We start from the raw sequence: 23312 nt of genomic DNA on the forward strand, positions 1-23312 counted from the left end.
AACCAGAAAGCCCATGGCACGCACAGCATTTGTTGTCCACCTATTTTTAAGTATCATGACCAGAACAAAGGTACACCAAGTCACCTTTATACCTAGTTCTCCTGGAAAAATACCTACTGCAATGTTTTAGTCCAATGGAGAAATTGGGAAATCAACAATGGAAATCTTAAAATAACTGTTGTAAACTTGCACTGCAGGCTGCGTTAAAAGCGTTCATTGAGAAGAAGAAGAAAAATTCCAATTTAATAGCTATAGCTCAGAGCTACAATTATTTTGAAAGTTCTTTTTTTCATTATCACCAAGCTTTTAACATCTGTTTTTTTTACATTCACCAGTGTCTTCCAATGTCATCATAAATGAATTATCTAGCACATGATAATACAGCTTAGCAGCTAGCCCCACAATGAAGAATGCAACACTAACACTTACTAGTGCAATAATATCTATAATGTAAGCAACAACTCAAAATAGACTTTTAAATTTTAAAGCCTTTAAATATATAAAATGATCATTATACCTTGATTATCTCTTCAGTTCCAATTAATTCAGGAAAAAGATCAAGTTCTACAAAATTAAAAACAAAATAATTAAAATTTTCATTTAACTAGTTAAAGTGTTGTGGGTTTAGTTTTGGATGCAAAGAGGAAAAAAGAACAGTAACATAGTTGTTAGCGTTAAAAAATACTGAATCTTTTAGAGTAAAAATTGCAAATTTCTAATATCAGTTTTCAGTATTACTGACCACTGCTTACTTAACATATACCACATCAACTTATTTGTGCTTGCATCACAAGCTTGATCCGTAGCTTCTGCTCCAATGCTTTACCTCACACCTACCCCAGGTCTGACTGAAGCTAAGAGACAGGACAGTGTAACCAACTTAATTGAATATAAAGAAACTCAAATAATTTTTCACCCGTGCAGAAATCTTTTTACCCTTATGGGGCTGATAAATGTGTAGCTGGGGAAATTCCAGGAACTTTCTGGAGCACTGGCAGGATTATTTTCTTATCTGGTGTGCACATTCTGAAATTCAGCTTCTGATCTAAAGTAATCCTCTGATTTGGGCTCACTTATTTGATATGCACCAGCTAAAATGTTTTCCATCAGGTTCTCACGAGAGCTCACATTAGGAAGGACAGAAGGGAATGATTCCTCGGTGTTTTCTTTCTTGGGAAGCTCACCTAATGCTGACTATGCAAAGACTGAGGTAGCCAGGATCATCCAAGTCCATTTTTTCCCAATCAACCATAATGGACATATTTTTAACACAGAGACATCTCAATGCTAAAACAAGACCTAGAAGGATATGTTAGGAAAGACTAGGAGCTGGTTTATGCTCTCCAGGTAAGAATCCAGCCACATTGACATTTCTGTTGGATCATAGAAGGGTTTTCCCTAAGTCTTCATCAGACCTGTGTAGTTCATGAGGAAGACAGAGAAATGGGGTGAGGGCTCAGGCATCAATACAACGATGTTCTTCTTACTCCTACGCTTTTGTAGAAGTTCATTCCACCTCCAAAGTATATGTCCCTTACTATACCAGTGCTGTAGATGTTTTAATGTCCTCAAAGAAAATGCACATTCTATAGAAATATCAAAACATAACTGAAGGAACATCAAATGTTTATTGTGCTCAGACCTATTTTCCAAGACTGACTTTCTTGAGTTTATTTTTCTTGAAAATTTCTAGGTGCTAAAAAATGTAAAAAAAAAAAAAAAGACAAATCTCAGCATGAGTTCTATCTAGAAGAGAATTTAAGTAAAATCTGGCTCCTGAGAAGACTTAGATGAAGTTAATATTCTTGACAACTTGGCTGTTTCAAAATTACTTACCTGAGCAAAGTAGTGTGCTGTCAAAATAAAAATAACCGCTAGTAACAAATTATAATCATAAATTTTAATTTTCAATTTTCATTGTTGAAACTAAGCAAGATTTTGAACCTTTATTTGGCTCATTATTGGTTTCATTCTACTTTTGGCTCTGTGAAATTCTTTTTCCATTCTCTGATTTTCAGGCTCCTTATTCTTAATATTTCCAAATTAAAATGATTTCAGTTGTCTCAATCGCTTGCAGCTCTGTAACCTCCAAGAAATCCGTACACATGGATTTAAAATTGAGAAGCAATTAAAATAATCTTTGACGTGGCTTTCTAATGGCTATAGCTAGAGAAGTCCATACGTATGAAAACCTTCAAATTCAGTACTAAGACAATATTGAGGTTTATTGAACATATTTAAAACGGAACCAGCACTGTAGGCTCTTCATGTACCTTTAAAATACTTCAACGTTAATATGAACAAATCATAAACAAAGACTTGTTAGCGATACATATACAATATGCATGGATTTCAAATTTTTTTGCACCAGGGTAAATTTATCTTTTAATTCCAGTTTCTATGAACTTTTTGATGAACCTACATACTGTAGATTTTTCTGTGAAAAGACTGCAAAAAAAAATCTCAAAGATATTCTATTCTTTTTAACATGCATAAGAAAATGTTTTAAAATTTAAAAAGACATGGTCTGGGGCCCAGCTCTGTGGTGTAGCAGGTTGCGCTGCTGCATGCAGTGTTGACATCCTATATGGGTGCCAATTTGAGTCCCAGCTGCTACAGTTCTGATCAAGCTCCTTGCTAATGCACCTGGGGAAGCAGAGGAAAAATGACCCAAGTGCTTGAGCCCTTGCACCCACATGGGTGACCTGGAAGAAGCTCCTGACTCTTGGCTTCAGTCTGACCAGCTCTGGTCATTGTGGTCATTTGTGGAATGAACCAGTGGATGGAAGAGCTTCTTCTCTCTTTCTCTGTGATTCTACCTTAAAAAAAAATAATCTACCTTCATCTATGTTTGTATTTTTTAACTGGTTTTGCTACTTTTTTTTATGTTTGTATTTTTAATGGGCAAAGGCAATTTTTTAAATTTAATTGTCAGGCTTGGATTGGGATATGTGTAATTATCAAACTGAGGATTGTTCCATTTTCTTTCAATATTTTTAGTCTATATTGCATTTCATTTTACCCTTTTATCAGAGCACAAATTATATGGATTAGGATTCCTTATGGGTTAAAATAGAGGATTTCAATCCAATTACCTCCCCTAAGACTACTGGTGCCTTCTTCTATAATCAGGCTTATTATTTACCTCCTGAGTAAGACATTTGCTTTGGGCCTCCTGTACTCTAAGGCAACCTAGCAGCCCAAAGCAACCCTCTGAGACCCCGCTGACTTCATGACATCACTCCAAGTGCTCTGCCTTCACACTGGTAACTCCATTTTGAAGGAGTTTCATTTGGGTTTCCACCTGGACTCAGATTGTTTCAACTGAATGAAATTCTGGTGGCTTCCCAGGAAAATATCAATGCTCCCACTCCCTTGACTCCAGAAGTCTTTTGCTAAACTCATTCAGAACAACTTCGAAGTTAAATAATTTTGGAAGGTTGTTTCTATTCTAAGGATTCTGAAGGCACACTTCTGGGCCTGTGAGCTCAAGATCCTGGCACCCAAGGTGCAGCTCTGTTGATTGGTGCTGGGTCTCACATTAGGTCCCCCTTGGCTTAGGGTTCCCTCACAAATAATGGCTGATATTTCAGGGAACACTGGCTTGACTCAAGTACTGAAATATTAAATAGCTAAGAAAAATGCCAATGTATAGACTTGTCTCACTTTATCACATTATACTCCAAAATAACTAGGAAAACCTCTGATGTGAACAAAGCATTTTTTTTTTGTGAGTGGATATTGAAAATTCATGTTCATGTAATAACTGGACAAAGCTGTTGATCCATTGTGGTTTGGGGGCACATATGATTTTATATTTTTGCTTTAAAGTAGCATGCCAGTAATACACTAATAGTTCACAATATAAACAAGCAACACTGATGTAGGTTCATAAGCAAGGCTTATTTAATCATTGGAAGATATGCCAAGTTTCACAGTGCAAAAAGTAAAAGCAATGTAGACTGCAATGCTTCAAAACATGATCTTAAATATCATTATGTAATGATACTAATGGTATAGAGTGTTATAGGCAGAGCAGGGACAGATGTATGGTGATTTAACAAGACAACTGTATACAAACTGAAAAGCACACAGTAACAGCAAAAAAATGTTGATTTAACTCGTTATTCATTTAAACTTCGCATAAATAATTATTAAAGCCCTAGAACATATAAGTAAATAATGACATTTATAACTATAATCATTAGCTCTATATTGTAGAAGAGAAATGAACACAATTATCTGTTACAGTGAAATAAATATATTTATCAACTATGACTACTAAATAATTAAAATATATTATGAATTAGTAATCATTTTATGTTTTATAAAATATCTTTTTAAGTACTTTACATATTTTTTAATATTAAAAAGCCTTCCTTGATAAAATTAAATTTGTGAGTGTGAATTTTTATGCTTACTTTAAAATAACATTTAAAATAATACTTAATGGACATTGGTTTATGATGATAATGTTGTACACAATAAATATAATTAATTATACAAATAATAAGGTCATGTTATTATCAACTTAAATGAACAACTTAATGAAATTATCAAGTTAAGTGCATAATTTGGAAGACTGAGTTTTCCTTCACAGATATTGATCAGAACATTTGAAATCTACAAAAGCGAGGCAATTAAAAATCATCTCCTTCACTTTTGAATAAAGGCAATGAATAATACAGCATTTAGGAAATAGTTTTTCCTAAATAATAACAGAATAATTTAACAGGACATACTACAATGTTACCAAGGTAATGAAACAGCATGAAGGACAGGATGAAATGGTGCTAATAAAAACCATGAAATAACAGCAAACTCAAAAGTTTCTTACATCCATATTAGCTTCATAAATAATAAAATTCATAAATGTTATCAGTACCAAATCTGTTTTTAGCAAACTGCAAGCCAGTAATGTTGTCAACTAATTTTTTATGTGATATAATTACCATAAAAACAATATTTAAAGTGATATAATTTCAATAATGAATTGTAAAGATATGGATTGAAGTGTCATTGCAGGCTTTAAGGTCAGAAAGAATAAACTCTGTAAAGGAGATAATGTTTGGCTATAAAGAATAGGAAAACCTTAAGTTTTCAGTAAAATAACTTTTTGTTTGTTTGTTTTGTTTTTTGTTTTTTGTTTGACAGGCAGAGTGGACAGTGAGAGAGAGAGAGAGAGAGAGAAAGGTCTTCCTTTTGCTGTTGGTTCACCCTCCAATGGCTGCCGCTGCCGATGCGCTGCGGCCGCGCACCGCGCTGGTACGAAGCCAGGAGCCAGGTGCTCCTCCTGGTCTCCCATGGGGTGCAGGGCCCAAGTGCCTGGGCCATCCTCCACTGCACTCCCGGGCCACAGCAGAGAGCTGGCCTGGAAGAGGGGCAACTGGGACAGAATCCGGCGCCCCGACCAGGACTAGAACCCGGTGTGCTGGCGCCGGAGGCGGAGGATTAGCCAAGTGAGCTGCGGCGCCAAGCCTAAAATAACTTTTGATGAAGAAATAGTTCAACTAAGTTTCTAATCCTTGGATTTTAAGAGGCATTTGCGCTCTTCCTGTAAGTGGCCTTAGGTGATCTGCAAAAATGGTTTGCTGCTCACTTGACCCAGAAAACCCCACAAAATCATGCAAATCAAGAGATTCAAATCTTCATGTTCACTTTAAGAACACCAGAGAAACTGCCCAGACCACATACAGGGTACACATATCTGAAAAGCCACCAAATACCTGAAAGATGTCACATTGAGGAAGCAATGTGTGCCATTCCATAGGTACAATGGTAGAGTTGGTAGGTGTGCCCAGGCCAAGCAATGGGGTTGGACACAGGGTCGGTGGCCCATATAAAGTGCCTTGAAAGTGCAGAGAGTAATGCTGAGCTGAAGGGTTTGGATGTAGATTCTCTGCTCACTGAACACATCCAGGTGAACAAAGCCCCCAAGATGTGCCACTGTCCCTACAGAGCCCATGGTCAGATTAACCCACACATGAGCTCCCCGTGCCACACTGAAATGATCCTCACTGAAAAGGAACAAATTGTTCCTAAACCAGAAGAGGAGGTGGCACAGAAGAAAAAGACATCCCAGAAGAAACTAAAGAAGCAAAAATTTATGCCTTGGGAATAAATTCAGCATAAAATATATTCCAATTAAAAGAAAAAAAAAAAGAGGCATTTGGTACCAGAACATCAAATCAAATACCATCTTTTACTTTGAAACTTCATTGCTGTGCAAAATGCTTTAGGGGAAAGAGACATCCATGGAGATTAAATGGTTGTCCAAACTAACATCTCAGTATTACAATGTTGAATAGTGTCCTGATCCTTTAAACAAATAGAAATTAAGTTTAGTGTTTATTATTTTGTACAAATGCTATACATTACATAAGAATATTTTACTTTGTGCCATTATAGAATTACTTTAATAGGATCACTTAGAAATTACTTCTGTAGAAAATAGACATTTGATCTGTCTTTTCATAGATAATAAGCTTCTCAAAACCAGAAACCAATAAAAATATTGAGAAAGTTTAAAATTTTTACATGGTAAATAGATTGACAATATCAAACAAATAGCCCAGAGTATATTGTTGCAAGCTCATGAGAAATAGTTTATCTATGGATACTGAGTAGCATAATTAAAAAAAGACAGTATAATTAAGTGAATATGTTCAACATAATTCATGCTCTAAAATGCACACAAAAAAGATAGAAGAAATTTTTTAACATGCCATCTTTCAACCAGTTCACCTATAGTATTGGCCAATATGGTCAATGTTGTACTGGTGACAGATGTCATTTTATGGGTGGATCAATACAGAGAACTCTGATGAATGTTGCCATTCAGTGGAGTTAGCATGATTTCAAACAGTGAAAACCATGATCAATTACTTTGATATTCGCCTTTCAAGAAAACTTAGAGTCCCCATTCCATCTAAAAATACATTGATTTTGCAAAGTAGCACTCCATCAAAACAATAGGCAAAATGATTATACCCAGGCCATGAGGTAGTCATAAGAAATACCAAATGATGTAGCCACCATGATAGTAGTGATATTCATTAGCTGTAATTATCAAGTTCTGAATTCAATGACTTGGAAAGATACCTTTAATAGTATTTAATCCTCTGACATGTATTCTTTTAGACTCAACTTGTTAGAACAACTATGGCAAGTTGATTAATTAGCACATATTTTATGTAAGCTCACTTTGGATTAAAGTTCTTGCTATAGTATTTAGGCAACAAAAGCACACAAGAGCACATCAGTGTTCCTTCCATATGCAAAACTGAATATGTTATAATTAATACAAACTATAACTCTTAACTTACATTAAAACAAAATTTCAATGAGTTGTCTCATGGTAGGGATAATCAAAGAATATTTACATGTATGTGAGTATATAAAATACATTTATGTATGATGTGTATACACGCATACACAATTACATTCTATTATTTTAAAACTGCTTACTTTAACCAAAAGAGAACAAATTTAATTGCATAAATTTATAAATTGTCAAATTAAGATGGTCAGTATTGATTCAGTTATTGCACATGCTCTAAGATCAAAAGATTTTCCAAAATACTTTGAGAAGAAGCATGCAAATAAAACACAATTAGAAAAAAAATATTTGGTTTATTTTGAGGAAATCATGTTGTCAAATTAACTAAGAGGAAAGCACACCCCTGATAAAATTATAACAAGTGGATAAAATAACTAAGATAAACTATTTGGGTGCTTTGTATAGGTATTGCAAAGTACCTCACATGATCTTAGGATCATGTTTATACTTACTACAAAATGTTTTGGGAGCTGAAAAAAGAATTAAACACAATTTAAATCAACTCTTACTTTTCCAAATTTGTAGTCTCAATACTTTTGCATTGCAATTATCATTGATGACCATTGTAAAATTGTAAGTAGGTTTTGTTGCTCTTAATTTACAAATAGAAATCTTCATACTAAGAATACATTTTCTTATTGTCTTGCACAAGATCCACTGAAAGAAGCAAGTCGTATAGCTCATGAAATTACCTGATGATAGAGACTTATGAGAAAATCTTTTCACTTTTGTTCAAAAGAATATAAAAAGTCAGAAGGAAAGCACTAATGCATTCAGTAATTAAACCAGACTCATTTAAATAGAGAACATAAAGATATATCAGAGAGTACTTACCGGCATCATCAGCAGGCATGTCAACAATCAGCTGGTCGCTGTATTTTCCATATAAGCCATTGGTGCATATGGCTACTATTTGAAGAACATAACTCATATTGGGAAGTAAATTATTGAGAATAGCACCCTAAAAAAAGATACTAGGTATTAAACAAAGACATCATTATCATAGGATAATACCCTGGAAATCTGTCCTATAAAACACTTCCTCATTTGTTAATGGAAAATATTTACGTTTTATTCACCTAAGAAAAAGCCATCTAAGTTAAATTTGAACTTGTTTTGGCTTTTAAAAATCAGTTGTAGAGTGGCTGGAGTTGTGCCATAGCAGGTTAAGCTGCCACCTGTGATGCCAGCATCCCATATGAGCACCAGTTCAAGTCCTGGCTTCTCCACTTCCAATCCAGCTCTCTGCTAATGGTCTGAGAAAGCAGTGGAAGATGGCCCACATGCTTGGGTCCCTGCCATGCACTTGAGAGACAGGATTGAGTTCCAGGCTGGTTTCCCACCTGGCCCAGCCCTTGTCATGGAACATTTCGGGATGAACCAGTGAATGGAAGATCTCTCTCTCTCTCTCTCTGCCACTCTCTGTATTTCTGCCTTTCAAACAAATAAATAAACCTTAAAAAAATTCAATTGTAAAGTTTCAATTTTAACTAGAACACATCTAATTTGTAAATAAGATCTAAAAACTAAAAATTAAAGTTGGACATATAAACTGTGTAGCATTTACAAATAAGGAGCAAAATTTAACGAGCACAGTGAGAAACAGTTATCTCCATGTCCTAACAACAAATACGCAAGGCAGTAGCAGAATTATCATCTTCTTCCCATAATTATGAAATGAAAAATATTTACTTATAAATTCCCCAATTTTCCCAGATAACAGTGTTTCTATATTTTAGACAAGTGAATTAAATGATTGTTAAAAGATTTGACATTTTGTCCATATTCCTTTATGCATAAGGACACTGACAACTTTTATTTAAATGCAGGCTCCCAGGTTTTGCAGAGCTCTAGCGATGTGAATGGGGAATGCAGTGTGCTCGCATTGGTGGTGGGGTGTTACTGGAACCACATCCATTTGAGGGTTTGTCCACTCCATCCAACTGTCCCTAACCGCAGCAAAGTTTTATATTGGGATACTCAGGCTACAGAAGGAATCTGTATTCTCTTTCCTCTCATTCATTTGTGTGGGTGGAGGGAGGGAGAGGTGGATCTGTTTTTTACAAGAATTACCTGTCTTATGTCCCCAGTGTCTGACCTAATCATGACTTCACGTTTGTCACCTGGAAACTAGATTCAATGAAAAGGACTTGCAAGTCCCCTATTCTATTCTTCCTCTGCTGGCATAGCATGATGGGGAAAGCACTATGTAGGAAGAGCGCTGAGATTTTCAGCCTAGTTTTTCCACAACTGTAGGATCTTAATCAAGGTACTTAACCGTCCTCCGAGTTTCTTTATTTGTACAGAGAGGACACAGTACATGACTTTCAGTTCATAAGTATTCTTTATGTATCTACTCTGCAATGTTGTTGGCAAAGTCTTGGTCTCTCTGAAATCAATGCAACTTTTGACACAATTTAGGATAGCTCCACCCTACCAGCTTTCATAAAAAGTCTAATGTACCAGAGGGCAACAACATACAATCATTTGTAAATTCTTACCTTGGAAATTAAACTATGGTGTTATCACACATAAAACAATTGATGTTATAGTTACCAAGTCTTGATAGCCATCTGTCAAAAACTCATGCTTGGTCTGATCGTCTCCTTCCAACTGCTGATAGAGGACTGCAAACCTCTCGATCATGGCATCATACACGACTCGGGGTCTTTCCCACGTAACAAGGAGGCTGGTATAGTTCTCTGGGTCAGCCTGCACATTTTCTGGTTCTGAACTACAAACTTCAGAGAGAGAAAGAGACAGTTATTGACATCACTATTGGCCCCCAGGGCTTTAATAAAACGTATTCTATGAAAATTGCCTTATATGCTATCTGTGGAGATTTTGGTTATGCCATTTCCCCTCTTTAAAACACTCTTGCCTTCCCTCCTCTCTCTCCCTGTTCCAGTCCTCCAGTCCCACTCAGGAAAGGTCTTGGTTGGATGCCCCCGCCTTTGATCTCTATTGACGTCATCTGTCTCATGTTCAATTGCCTGTTTTATTTTACCACTATTATTCCATTATTTGAATACTTTCTTACATTTTTTTCTGAATTAGCCTCAACTCCTCTAGACTGTAAATATAAGAATAGCTATTTATTTCTCTATTGCCTAGAACATGGTCTTGAATATATCTGGTACACAAATTCACTTTTAGAAATAAATGAATGCAGATACCTTCAATCTCATTGTGTTTTTACTCCTTTTGTTTGGAACCCAATAAATGTAGTTAGCACAAGTAGAGGAGAATTTCAATCACAAAAGATGGTCTATTAGCAAGCATTTTGTTATTTGAATTAATTAAAAATTCCCAACCAAAGAAACCCATAGAACATAGAACAACTAGAACTCATTTTCAGTATTTTTCAGGTCTGCTTAAATACACTTTAGCACCATAAATAAAGAAAACAATTTTGTGAAATTAATTAGTTTTTCTCATTGAAAAAATAATGAAACATCATTCAGACACCTCTAAAAATAAATTCAAGCCCAAGTTTGAGATTCATGCCAAAAATCTAGTCCCACCAGGAGGACTGTCCCAAACTTCGGACCAAGTGGGAGAAAAAACATAAATTTATGATATTGTGCTAATGGAACAAGATGATGAATAATCTCCATAGAGGACAAAACTCTCTCAGGACAAAGATGAATTTATGTGCTCACATCTTATAGATTTTGTTTTCAGGTGAAATATGAAGTTTTAAAACTACTAGATGGGGCATGTAATTAACTTAGGTCAGCCAATCATCACTGATACAAAAATTACAGGATCTCATGAAAATTCTAGTAGCTGTGTCAGGCCTTTTTGTCATTATTGGTCTGTAGTTCATCTCATGAACACAGGAGGGCACTCACAACTAAAAATTGCCCTTAGAAGTAGAAACAAATGTTACAATATTTAGTATTAACAATTTTAGCAAATGGTATATAAATGATTCAGAAAAATATATACATAGTACACTTTATATACATAAATACACGTATACATGTAAATGTATGTTAGAGACAGGATTCTTCACTGCAAACCTGTGATGCTAATTTTTTTTTTTGTTTAGAGAAGGTTAGAGTAGGTTGTTTCTTTTGGAATAAAGGGACAATTATTTAATTATCAAAAAACATGAATTCATTGTAAGAAAATGCATTCTAATTTAGGTCTAGACCACTCATCTGTTATTCTATCCAGTGAAACTTTTATGAGGACCACCAGATGGCAGAAGACCATCAACTCATTTCAAAGTGAGCTATTTAACTACACTTTCACTGAACAACAAGACTGTCTCAATCTTCCTTCTCATGAATGTTAAGTCCAGTTTTCTAAAGTGAAAAATGATTATGGACAATATCATTTGCAAATTTTTGTTTCCAAAAACAAATCATTTTTTAGAATAAGGATGATTTCAAGTGAACAATGTATCTCAACGTGAAGCTGTTTTAAAATCCATTTGTTTTATGAATTCACACGAAACATACAGACAGTTTTTGAAAAATAGAAAAGTATTAGTTGCAAAGCACCCAAAGGTCTGCCATCTAAATAGCACAAACCACCTTGGCTGAGGTCCATGTTTATCTTGCCTTAATGGCAGCAATCAGTAGATGCTTCAACTTTTAAGAATCAGCATTAATATAAAGTCAGACTATGGAAAAATAAATCTGTGTTTCCTTACCAGTAAGTTTGCATTCTTCTGCTTTCTTCTTCATAAAACTGTAAGAATCTATTAGTTATTTTCTTAATAGTTTGAGTTTATATTTTAACTAGAAATTCATTTTTAAAACACTATTTATTGAAAAGCAAGGATTTGGTAATGTTATGAAGGTGCAACTATAGCTTATCTTCTATATGCTGAAATACAATAGTTTATGAGAGGGGAGGCATATGCACTTTAAAGTATTGTCAAGCAAAAAGCCTAAACCTTAGTGAATAGTCTAAAATCATTTTTAAAGATTTATTTATTTTACTTGAAAGTCAGTTACAGAGAGGAAGAGTCAGAAAGAGAGAGAGAGGGAGAGAGAGGGGAGAGAGAGGGGAGAGAGAGGGGGGGGGAGAGATGGAGAGAGGGATAGAGAGGGAGAGAGGGGAAGAGCCATCTGCTGGTTCACTCCCCAAATGGCCGCAACAGCTGGAGCTACACCAATCCGAAGCCAGGAGCCAGAGCTTCCTCCGGGTCCCCAACACAGGTGCAGGGGCCCATGGGTTTAGACCATCTTCTGCTGCTTTCTCAGGCCATAGCAGAAAGCTGGATTGGAAGTGGAGCGGCCGGGACTTGAACAGGCACCCATATGGGATGCCAGCACTGCAGGTAACAGCTTTACCTAATATGCCACAGAGCTGGCCCCAAGTCTATAATATTGACCATAGGTTGCCCAACTATAAGATAGTACTGAATCTCTTAAATACCAATCTAGTTCATTCCATATATGCTACTTGGTGTTCAAGCACAAATCTAGGTAATGATGGAAGAAATGACTGGTGTACAATTCCTGAGGTTTCTTTATATTTCCTATTGAAGTCAGCCTCGTTCTTTTATTAGAATGCTATCTATTCTGCAATACACATTATCTGGGTTGAAAATCAAGAGATTTACAGATCAATATGAACTCAGACACCAGCTAAAAGCTGCCACAGAAAAAGAGGGTCACAAAAGTATAACGTCTTTTGAGAGTGGTGAGTTCAGAACTCTGGTGTAGTCCATTCCCCTTTTCAGGGCTGCATTTTACATGCTGACTCCTTTCCACAAGATACACATGACCTGGTTCACAGCTACCGATTCTTTACAGACTTCTGGCTAGGAAGAGAAATCAGGTTCTCACAGGCCTCTGGTTCTAAGCTAGGCTCTGAAACACCCGGGGCCCATGTTAAGTCACACAGAGTAAGTGTTCCAGTATTAATCAACCGCAAAGGATCTTCACTACAGAGAGTGATGAGATAGTTTCCTTCATTGGAGAGTTGTACATGTTCTTGCCTAAGAACATATTTTTAACAGATCACATTCATCTGCTTGGTTCCTACTTGGTTTCCTGAACTACTGACCAGCCTACAGATGAAGAAAGTACTGTCCCTGTCTGTAGGAAGCTCTTTCCTATGGCAGCTATTAATTCTTTTTTTAAAAGATTTTTTATTATTATAAAAGGGAGATACAGGAAGAGATCTTCCATCCCAAATAATCCCAATGGCCAGGGCTGGGCCAGGTCAAAGCCAGGAGCCTGGAGGTCTATCCAGGTCTCCCACATGGTGGCAGGGGCACAAGTACTTGGGCTACCTTTCAATGTTTTCCCAGGGACAATAGCAGGGGAGCTGGATTGGAAGCAGAACAGGCAGGACTTGAACTGGTGCTCTGATATGGGATACTGGTGTCTCAGGAAGTAGCTTAAACCACTGTTCGACAATGCAGGCCCCAGCTATTAACTCTCAAGTTTGATAAACTCTAAGATGTAATGAGTGCTTTCAGTTTTCAAAATCTGGGCTCTGTTTTTAGAGGAATACATAGTGAATTTTTTTGACGGGCAGAGTTAGACAGTGAGAGAGAGACGGACAGAGAGAAAGGTCTTTCTTCTGTTGGTTCACCCCTGAAATGGCTGCTACGGCCAGTGCGCTGTGCCTATCCGAAGCCAGAAGCCAGGTGCTTCCTCCTGGTCTCCCATGCGGGTGCAGGGCCCAAGCACTTGGGCCATCCTCCACTGCCTTCCCAAGCCACAGCAGAGAGCTAGACTGGAAGAAGAGCAAACGGGACAGAACCGGTGCCCCAACTGGGACTAGAACCCGGTATGCCAGCACCACAGGCGGAGGATTAGCCTAGTGAGCAATGGCGCTGGCGTATATCGTAAATTTCTAAAAGAATCTAATCTACCACTTAGACCAAATTAGGTTATGTTTTACAGAATCACACCATTTCCCACTCAAAGTTGTAAAAGCATCACAAACTTTTCCCTAACACAAAATGTTGTGGATTGTTATTATTTATCCTCTTACTACTTATATGAAGAGTGAACTCAGTACATGAGAACCTAGGCATTTGGAACAAGTACTGAGATACTATTAGGGAAAGCACTGAGTGGCATGAGGGAAAAGGAGGAAAGTAGGGAAAGAAAGAAGAAAGAAAAGAAATGGAGAACAGAAATTAATTCTTTGGCTGTGGCAAAACCTATTTGTTAAGTTAGCAAATTGATGCAGATGGCCAAGGGGAGGCCTGACTTTCCTTATGTTCAGAGGAGGTGTGGTCAGCCATAAGGGAAGAGGTGAGTCTCAGGGCTGGGCATTGTGGGTAAAACAGACAGGTGATTTTTGGGAAGTGGAACAGCAAATGTTCTAATTACTTGAGAATATACTAGGTTTTACTCGGTTATTACCCGGTAATTTTGAAGTTTTACACAGTTTAATACGACTCATGACAGAATGTGAATGCACCCTGATAAACCCACCACATCCTTATTTGAGGCTTATGAGCTTCATTTAAAAATATTAAGACAGGTACTTTGCTGACTCCTGTGAGAGAGAGAAGATTAGTAACAAGGTGGTGATTTCTTTGCAGGCAGTGGCAGATCTTCATAAAACTAAAGCAAACGTTGACAAAAATGTTAAATATCATAATTGGAAAAATGGATCCCTGTTGTGCCCTTTTAAATGATTGCTTCATTCACTTACATAAACAGCAAAAGAAATCTTTCAGCTTCTGCCTGCGCCACTCAATCTTCTCTACAGACACAGATACCCTTTCTCAACAGTTCAGTTTGCAATATATAATCTGAGAAGTGAGTAATCTTCATTTCACCTTTCTGAATACAATCAGAGAATGTTTACATACATGGACCTTAACAATGCAATTTACAACCACTGTCCTTCAAAAGCTAAGTCTACAATGTATAATTCAACATGGCATTTTCCAGGAAATCAGCAAATTTCTCTTAGCTCAAACACGTTACTGGTACAATGACACACCCTTCAGGCTACCTGCCTTGAAAAACATTACACATCTGGTTGCTTTTCTTTAAAGCATACATTAAATATATAATAGTTCTAACAAATGAAGTTCGAAGTGCATCTATAATTTTATTCAAAAAACTGGGATGAGTGCTGTGGAGCAGTGGGTTAAACTACAACTTAGGACATCTATATCTCATACTAGAGTGCCTGGACCAAATCTTGACTCCACAGAAAAGACAGAGATCTCCCATCCACTGGTTCACTGCTCAGATGGGCCAGGTCGAAGTTAGAAACAGTTTCCCACTGGGGCCATCTTCCACTGCTTTTCCTAGGCCATTAGTAGGGAGCTGTATCGGAAGTGGAGCAGTCAGGACATGAACTAGCACCATTATGGGATGCTGGAGTCCAGGTGGCGGCTTTACTTGCTATGCCACAATGCTGATCCCAAACAGGAAGTTTTTTAAATAACAAGAAAAAATTTTTAGAATGTCTTAAACGTGGAAATTTTGAATACCATGCCATATTTTTATAATTTTTAAAACGTTAACTGATAGATAAAAAAATATATATCTATGGGGTACTCTGTGATGTTTCAATAACTATATACATTATGCAATGCCAAATCACATCTATCTCTTCAAGTATTTAACATTTATTTATGGTAACACATTCTAAATTCTTTCTTCCTCTTTTTTGAAAAGAGAAATATACAATATACTATCACTATCTATAGTCATCCTACTGTGCAATAGAACAACAGTGCTTTTACTCGCTGTGGTCAAGAAATCGGAACAACTGAAGTATCCATCAATTAACAGATGAATACACATACATAATAAAATATTTGTCATAAAAATGATAAAATCTTATTATTTGCACCAACTTGAATGAGACAGGAGATCAGTATGTTAAATGAAATAAGCAAACAGAAAGATAGGTACCATGTGATCTCATTCATATGTGGACTCTAAAAACATTAATCTCATTGAAGTTCAGAATATAACGGAGGTTACCAAAGGCTGGGGTGAGTAGTAGGGAGGAAAGGTTGATGAAAGGCACTACGTTGGTGCTGGCATTGTGGTGTAGCAGGTTAAGCCTCCACCTGAGATGCCAGCATCACATATGGGTGCCAGTTTGAGTGCCAGCTGCACTACATGAACTGGCGCCCATATGGAATGCTGGTGCCAGAGGTGGAGGTTTAGCCTACTACACCATTTAAATTTAAATTGACTTCAACATTTCCATTTCCTAGATTTTTAAGTTTCCCATTTTGTATATAAAGAAACTGAGACTTGGAGAGGTTAAGTAAATTACAAATTTATGTACAACAAGTGTTACTGCTGGGGAAAACAAAAGTGGGGGCCGGAGCTGTGTCATAGCAGGTAAAGCCACCGCCTACAGCGCCGGCATCCCATATGGGCGCCGGTTTAAGTCCCGGTTGCTCCACTTCTGATCTAGCTCTCTGCTGTGGCTCAAGTCTTTGGGCCCCTGCACCTGCGTGGGAGATGCAGAAAAAGCTCCTGGCTCCTGGCTTCAGATTGGCGTAGCTCCAGCAGTTGCGACCATTTGGGGACTGAACCAGCAGATGGAAGACTCTCTCTCTCTCTCTCTCTCTCTCTCTCTCTCTCTCTGCTTCTGCATCTCTGTAACTCTGCCTTTCAAATAAATAAATGAATCTTTTAAAGAAATGAAAACAAAAGTGTACTGCGCTTGAAAGCCAAGACATCTTCTGCTGTGCTTCACCAGGCCCCTGCTTCTTAGTAGGGGAGCCTCATTAGTGTGATGAGAGGGGCAGTGTGGAACCATCTGGTACCGGAACAGCAAGGGATGAAGGTGAACCTGACCTACTTTATACTTTGTTGAGTCTAGATTATTATTCACATATAGTACTCATCCTTTAAAAGACAACTTTTAGTAAATCCTTCAAGATCAGTTGGTTCTATTAATGCCTGTGATTCGTAAAAGAGCCAGTGTCCATTTCATCATGTCAAACAGAAATGTTGTTCTGATGCATGGTAGCTCTATGTAAAAGTGGAAAAAATTACAGGTGAGAAGTTCTCACCAAATATGCATTCATTCACGTTTATTGAGTGCCTACTATGAAGGCAAACATCAATAAATCCTTATTTCTAACCTCACCAAGTTCAAATGCAAATGCAAATCTCACTAGGTTTTTGCAAGTATTTGCATTGTATGATGCAAAATAGTTTTTTTGTAGAATGCACTAATTAAGAGCAAGCTTCTGACAGTTTACATAGTGGGTCTTGTCTCTTGGTCAAAATGAGGCTGTTGGATATTTATAATAGAAATGTACATATGTGTGTGCATAAGTGTGTGTGTGTGTGTGTGTATAACCTGAATATCCCAAATTTAGGGACTGGTTATAAATTGTTTTTAACTATACAATAGAATACTATGTAAATGTTAAAAAGGTTATATTAAAGATAAATTTATATCACAAGTAAAAAATCAATAAACATATTGTAGCATGGTCTCAGTTGTGTGAGATACAATAATGTATTTTTTTTTACTGCAAGAGACATGTCTAGAAGGGTATTTAACAAAAGCCACATAGTGGCTATTTATGAATTGTGACAAAGAGTTTTCATTGGAGCAGGCATTGTGGTGTAGCAAGTTAGGTCTCCACCTGCAACAATACCGGCATCCCATGTGGGCACTGGTTCGAGACCCGGCTGTTCCACTTCCGATCCAGCTCCCTGCTGATGTGCCTGGGAAACAGTGGAAGATGGACCAAGAGCTGGAATCCTACACCCATGTGGGAGACCTAGAAGAAGCTCTTGGTTCCTGGTTTTGGTATGGCCCAGCCCTGGCCCTTGTGGTCATTTGGGGAATGAACCAACAGATGGAATCTCTCTCTCTCTTCCTGAAACTCAAATAAATTTTTAAAAATCTTTAAAAAAATAAAAAGAGTGCATTTTCCTCTGTGTACTTATCTGTATTGGTTACCATTTAAATAATGCTTGGTAGTAAAATGTTATTTTCAGAATAATAAAAACTGAATATAAGGTAGATAGTATATCCAATAAGGAAAAAGAACTGCATGGCAGGCGCTATGGTGTATCAGGTAAAGCCACAGCCTGCGATGCTGCCATCCTATATGGGCATCAGTTTGAATTTCAGCTGCTCTACTTCTCTGATCTTAGCCAAAGGCTGAGAAGCAATTTTTGCTCCACTTCTCATCCGGGTCCCTGCTAATGGCCTGGGCGAGCAGCTGAGGATGGCCCAGGTCCTTGGGCCCCTGCACCCATGTGGGAGACCTACAAGAAACACCTGGCTTCTTATAGGACCAGCTCCGGCCTTCGCAACCATTTGGGGAGTAGTCCAGCACATGGAAGACTTCTCTCTCTATAACAAAAAACTCTTTCACTTAAATAAATAAATATTATAAAATAAATAAATTGTCACAAGAATACACACAAGGCACATGATAATAATGCTTTTTGAATGCAAGCACACATGATGGAAAGAGGAAGAGTTATTTCAGTTGGTGAATGAAAACTTTAACATTCTGAATAGATTCACAGAGGCCTTGTTTGAACTGCAAATTAAAAACAAGTAGTGCAGAATGTTATTCAATGCAAATCTGCTAAAATCAATATATAATAATCTTGATATGCTCAAAGCTCATTATTGGTAGGGATAATAATAATTTTAACTAATGATTAGAGAGTTAAAATAAAGAGAACTATTCAACTATTTATTTTTTCCCAATCACTGAGGAAATAATTTCTTAACAATTTTATTTTGACACTGATACTATTTTTATAAGTTAGAATCTGTATTTTCCTGGAACCACCTTTTTGTTTAAACATGAGTTATGTGCTAATGCTACTATACCATATTCATCTGAAGGCTTTGCAAAAATTTTAATTATGTAAAGGATGCTTAGCGAAGAAATTGGCTCCAATATGTTTGGAAAACTAAAGCCATTCATTCCTTCGGTGCTTGCTGCCAATACACAGAGGCTTTTAACCCTGATTCATCCGTCTATCACTCATCCAGGAGTCAGAAGGCTCTTACTACCCTAAGGCACTTTATCAAGTACAACAGGTAATAGCTAAGATCAATCAGAGATCTAGCAAGCAATTAAGGCAAGGACAAAAACACCTCTAAATCAAGGTAAGAAAGGAAAGGAACCATTACCACAGGGAAGGGGCCAAGCTGACGCAGAAGGAAGAAAAATTACTTTCAATCGTGGATTAATTAATATAAATTAATTAATATTTACCAGTAGCTCCCCTTAAATCAAAAGGACAGTTGACAGAATATTTAGGTCCATGGATATGACTATATAATACAACCTGAATTTTTTCACGAATAATTGTGATATCATCTGGCATTTGTGATACCATCTGGTATTTTGCCAGCAGTGGAAGTTTTAAAATAAAAAACAAGCACACAAGTCTATGTAACAAATAGAAGGAAATTGTTCTTCAGGACGTCCAACTTCCCTGGGGCAGGGACAACATTATGGCAAATGGAAGGCCCTCTGACTGCTGAACTCACTGGGATGGGAACAGGAAGGAATGCTTAGAGGAGCTGGCACCAAGCTAATTCCAGTGCCTTAGAAAGATGTAGACTGGAGCAGGTAGCAGCTGAGACTTTCTGAGGGAAACTGACCAAAGAGGAGGGTCAAAACTACCTGACAGCCAGGACTCAGGAGAAGAGCAAGGCAGACTGCAGAAGAGAGGTGTTCCTGTGTACATAATTTTACATGAAAAATTGAGGATCTTAAAGGCATGAGAATTTAATTAAACCAATATTGGCTTTTGAGCACTTTTGCTTATCCTAAGCATATGAGGGTACTTCAAAAAGTTCATGGAAAAACTGAATTAAAATATTTTGAAATTCATGTAGAATTTTTTATACTACACGCTTTTCATTTACTTTTGGAGGATTTTCATATGCACGAATTTCATAATTTTTACATTGAAATAAGCTTATCTTTTAATTCAATTTTCCATGATCTTTTTGAAACACCCTCATATCACATAAAAGAATAACACTTTCTCAACAATATTTTCTAAACCGTTAGCAGATGTTTTGATGTGATGATGAGTTTTGCAGCCTCTTCCTCCCCATTACCACACAAACCTTTCATCAAAATAAAAAGATAATGGAGTGGGCATTTAAGCGATCTGATAAGATGCTGGTTAAGATATCTGTCTCCCATATTGGAGTACCTGGGATCAATTATTGGCTCTGGTTCCCAACTCCCTCTTCCCATCAGTGCAGACCTTGGGAAGCAGTGGTGATGGCTCAAGAAACTGAGTTCCTTCCGCCCCAGTGGGACAACTGGGTTGTATTACCAGTTCCTGGCTTTGGCCCTGGGACCACTGAAGGCATCTAGAGTACACCGCAGATGGGTGCTTTCTCTCTTTCTTTCTGAAATTCAAGTAAATAAATAAACAGTACATAATGCTCGCTGTGTGAAGACGATGGGGAAGGAGTGTATCTGAGATCAGATACAGAAGTCCAAGCAGCCTACAAGCACACATTTTTATTTTAAAACTTACAAGCTTGTTCTCTTTTTAAAAGATTTATTTATTTACTTATAAGGCAGACTTACAGAGAGAGAGAGAGAGAGAGGGAGAGAGAGAGACAGAGACAGAGAGACCTTCCATCCACTGTTTCACTCCTCAAATGGTGTGTTGGGCCAGGCTGAAGTCAGGATCCAGAGGCCTCTTCTGGGTCTCCCACATGGGTGCAGGGGCCCAAGCACTTGGAACATCCTCTGCTGCTTTCCCAGACACATAAATAGGGAGCTGTATCAGAAGAGGAACAGTCGAGAGTCGAACTGGCACCCATATGGGATGCCAGCGGCACAGGTGGCAGCTTTAGCTGTTATGCCACAAACCCAAGCCCCCATGCTTGTTCTTCACACTTGATCTTAGCGATCCATGCTTGTTCTTAAACATTACATTTATAAGACCTTTTGATTTAAATGACTTGATTTTAAGTTATTATTTTTCTAGTTATCTCTGCTTAATAATTTTGCAACCAAACCACAAGCAAATCTGTGATAAGTGAATTATTATTACTCTGATAGTTAGAAGAGTATTGCTGTAGGGAGAGAAATTCTGAGAAAATTATACATTTGTGGCCTATAGGGATCATACTGGTTCCTACAAGCTCTAAGAAAATCTCTCCTTTCTTTGCATATATATGTTTATATTTATATTTATATACATCGTATTTTTATATAAGCCAAAAGAACAAGTGGTTTAGAAAGTGTCATTACTGAGAATAGTAAGGAGGTACTTTTCTCTGAAGGGAGGAGAGAACTTCCACTTTGACTATGACCCTATCGGAATAAGATCAAAGTCGGTGAACTCTAAAGGCTTTCATAGCCTTGGCAACTCATGACTAGACAAGAGTGTCAAATTGTTAAATCAACAACAGGAGTCACCGTGTACTTATGTCTCATGTGGGATCTGTCCTTAATGTGTTGTCCAATGTGAAGTGATGCTATAACTAGTACTAAAACAGTATTTTTACACTTTGTGTTTCTGTGTGTGTGCAAACTGATGAAATCTTTACTTAGCATATACTGAATCGATCTTCTGTATATAAAGATAATTGAAAATAAAAAAAAACCTGGTGTTAAATTGGAAATTGCATACAAAAGTAATCAATTTTTAAAAAATATCATGTAGGATCTCTGTCTTTAATGTGCTGTATACTGTTGTTTAATGCTATAACTAGTACTCCAACAGTATTTTTTCACTTTGTGTTGCTATGTGGGGGCAAACTGTTGAAATCTTTACTTAATATATACTAAACTGATCTTCTGTATATAAAGAGAATTGAAAATGAAAAAAAAAAAAAGAAAGTGTCATTACTGGGGTTGGCGCTGTGGCACAGTAGGTAAAGCCACCGCCTGCAGTACCGTCATTCCATATGGACGCCAGTTCGAGTCCTGGCTGCTCCTCTTCCCATCCAGCTCTCTGCTATAGCCTGAGAAGGCAGCAGAAGATGGCCCACGTCCTTGGGCCCATGTGGGAGACCTAGAAGAAGCTCCTGGCTCCTGGCTTTGGATCAGTGCAGTGGGAGTGAACCAGTGCATGGAAAACCCCTCTCTCTCTCTCTCTCTCTCTCTGCCTCCCCTTCTCTGTGTAACTCTTTCAAATGAATAAATAAATCTTAAAAAAAAGAAAGTAAGTGTTATTACTGTCTTTGACCTCAGAATAAAGGAAGCACCTAAAAGCCAAACTATTTTTTAAGTTTCATGTCTTTTGAGGTCATCAGCTTTTAATATAAAATTATGTAAGCAGAAATAACGTCCCTTAATAAATATAAAGCACAGTGCAGAGAGCTTTGGAAGGCTTTAGAAAGGGATGTGTAAATTCAAATGTTGACTGCATCCCTTCCCAGTTGTGTAAACTTGGGCAAGCCACTTAATAACAGCTTCCAAAACTCTGAAAACAAAAGGCCAACTTCCCATGAGTGATATGGGGTATAAATAAAATATTGTATGGCTGAATGCTTGGTGAGGTCACACAATATGTAGTAGCTGTGACTATTTCTGTTATTATTACTTTGAACCTTTAAATTTAACCATGAAACAATGATCTACATTAAATCAGAATTATGTATAAGTTGACACATTAAACAGGACAGGATGCACCCATAAAGCACAATATGATATGTTTTTATTACATGGAAGTTGATACTTTCAGCCATGTACTGAACAATAAGTGCATGAAAACTTTAGCTCAGCAATGGAGTAGAAGAGAAGGCGGCTCCTTCACAAGGCTCACCAGTGGGGAAGCCAAGCACATCATCCATTGCCATGGCAACTGCTATATGAAGTTGATGCACAGATTATGGGAGCACTTGGGCATACTGAACGTCTCTAGAAGACCACCATTTCCTTTGTACTCTGTGTGTATGGTGCCTTCTCTAGTGCTCAGTTTAACCTATGCTTGGGGCACAGCCAGGCAAGGAAGAGACAGGGGTAGAACCAGAGATGCCCTCTCAGTGGGCATAATGCTTTGCTTAACTTCTGAAGAATGATGAGGAGGCAAGCAAGTCA

General features: G+C 37.4%; 1 protein-coding gene and 1 pseudogene across 1 annotated transcript in view; one reads left to right on the forward strand and one right to left on the reverse strand.

The window, feature by feature from the left end:
• Nucleotides 1-23312, reverse strand: part of PTPRZ1 (protein tyrosine phosphatase receptor type Z1) — a 137839-nt gene that overhangs the window by 57402 nt on the left and 57125 nt on the right. Inside the window, exons 9-11 of the mRNA XM_062195317.1 lie at nt 9896-10080; nt 8174-8300; nt 518-564 (exon numbers count right to left, since the gene is read on the reverse strand). Coding sequence (XP_062051301.1) covers nt 518-564; nt 8174-8300; nt 9896-10080 — 359 coding nt within the window. The remainder of the gene's footprint in view (nt 1-517; nt 565-8173; nt 8301-9895; nt 10081-23312) is intronic.
• On the forward strand, nt 5584-6121 carry LOC133764945 (large ribosomal subunit protein uL22-like; annotated as a pseudogene).

The sequence above is a fragment of the Lepus europaeus genome, chromosome 1 (assembly GCF_033115175.1).
Source record: "Lepus europaeus isolate LE1 chromosome 1, mLepTim1.pri, whole genome shotgun sequence".
Lineage (NCBI taxonomy): Eukaryota > Metazoa > Chordata > Mammalia > Lagomorpha > Leporidae > Lepus > Lepus europaeus.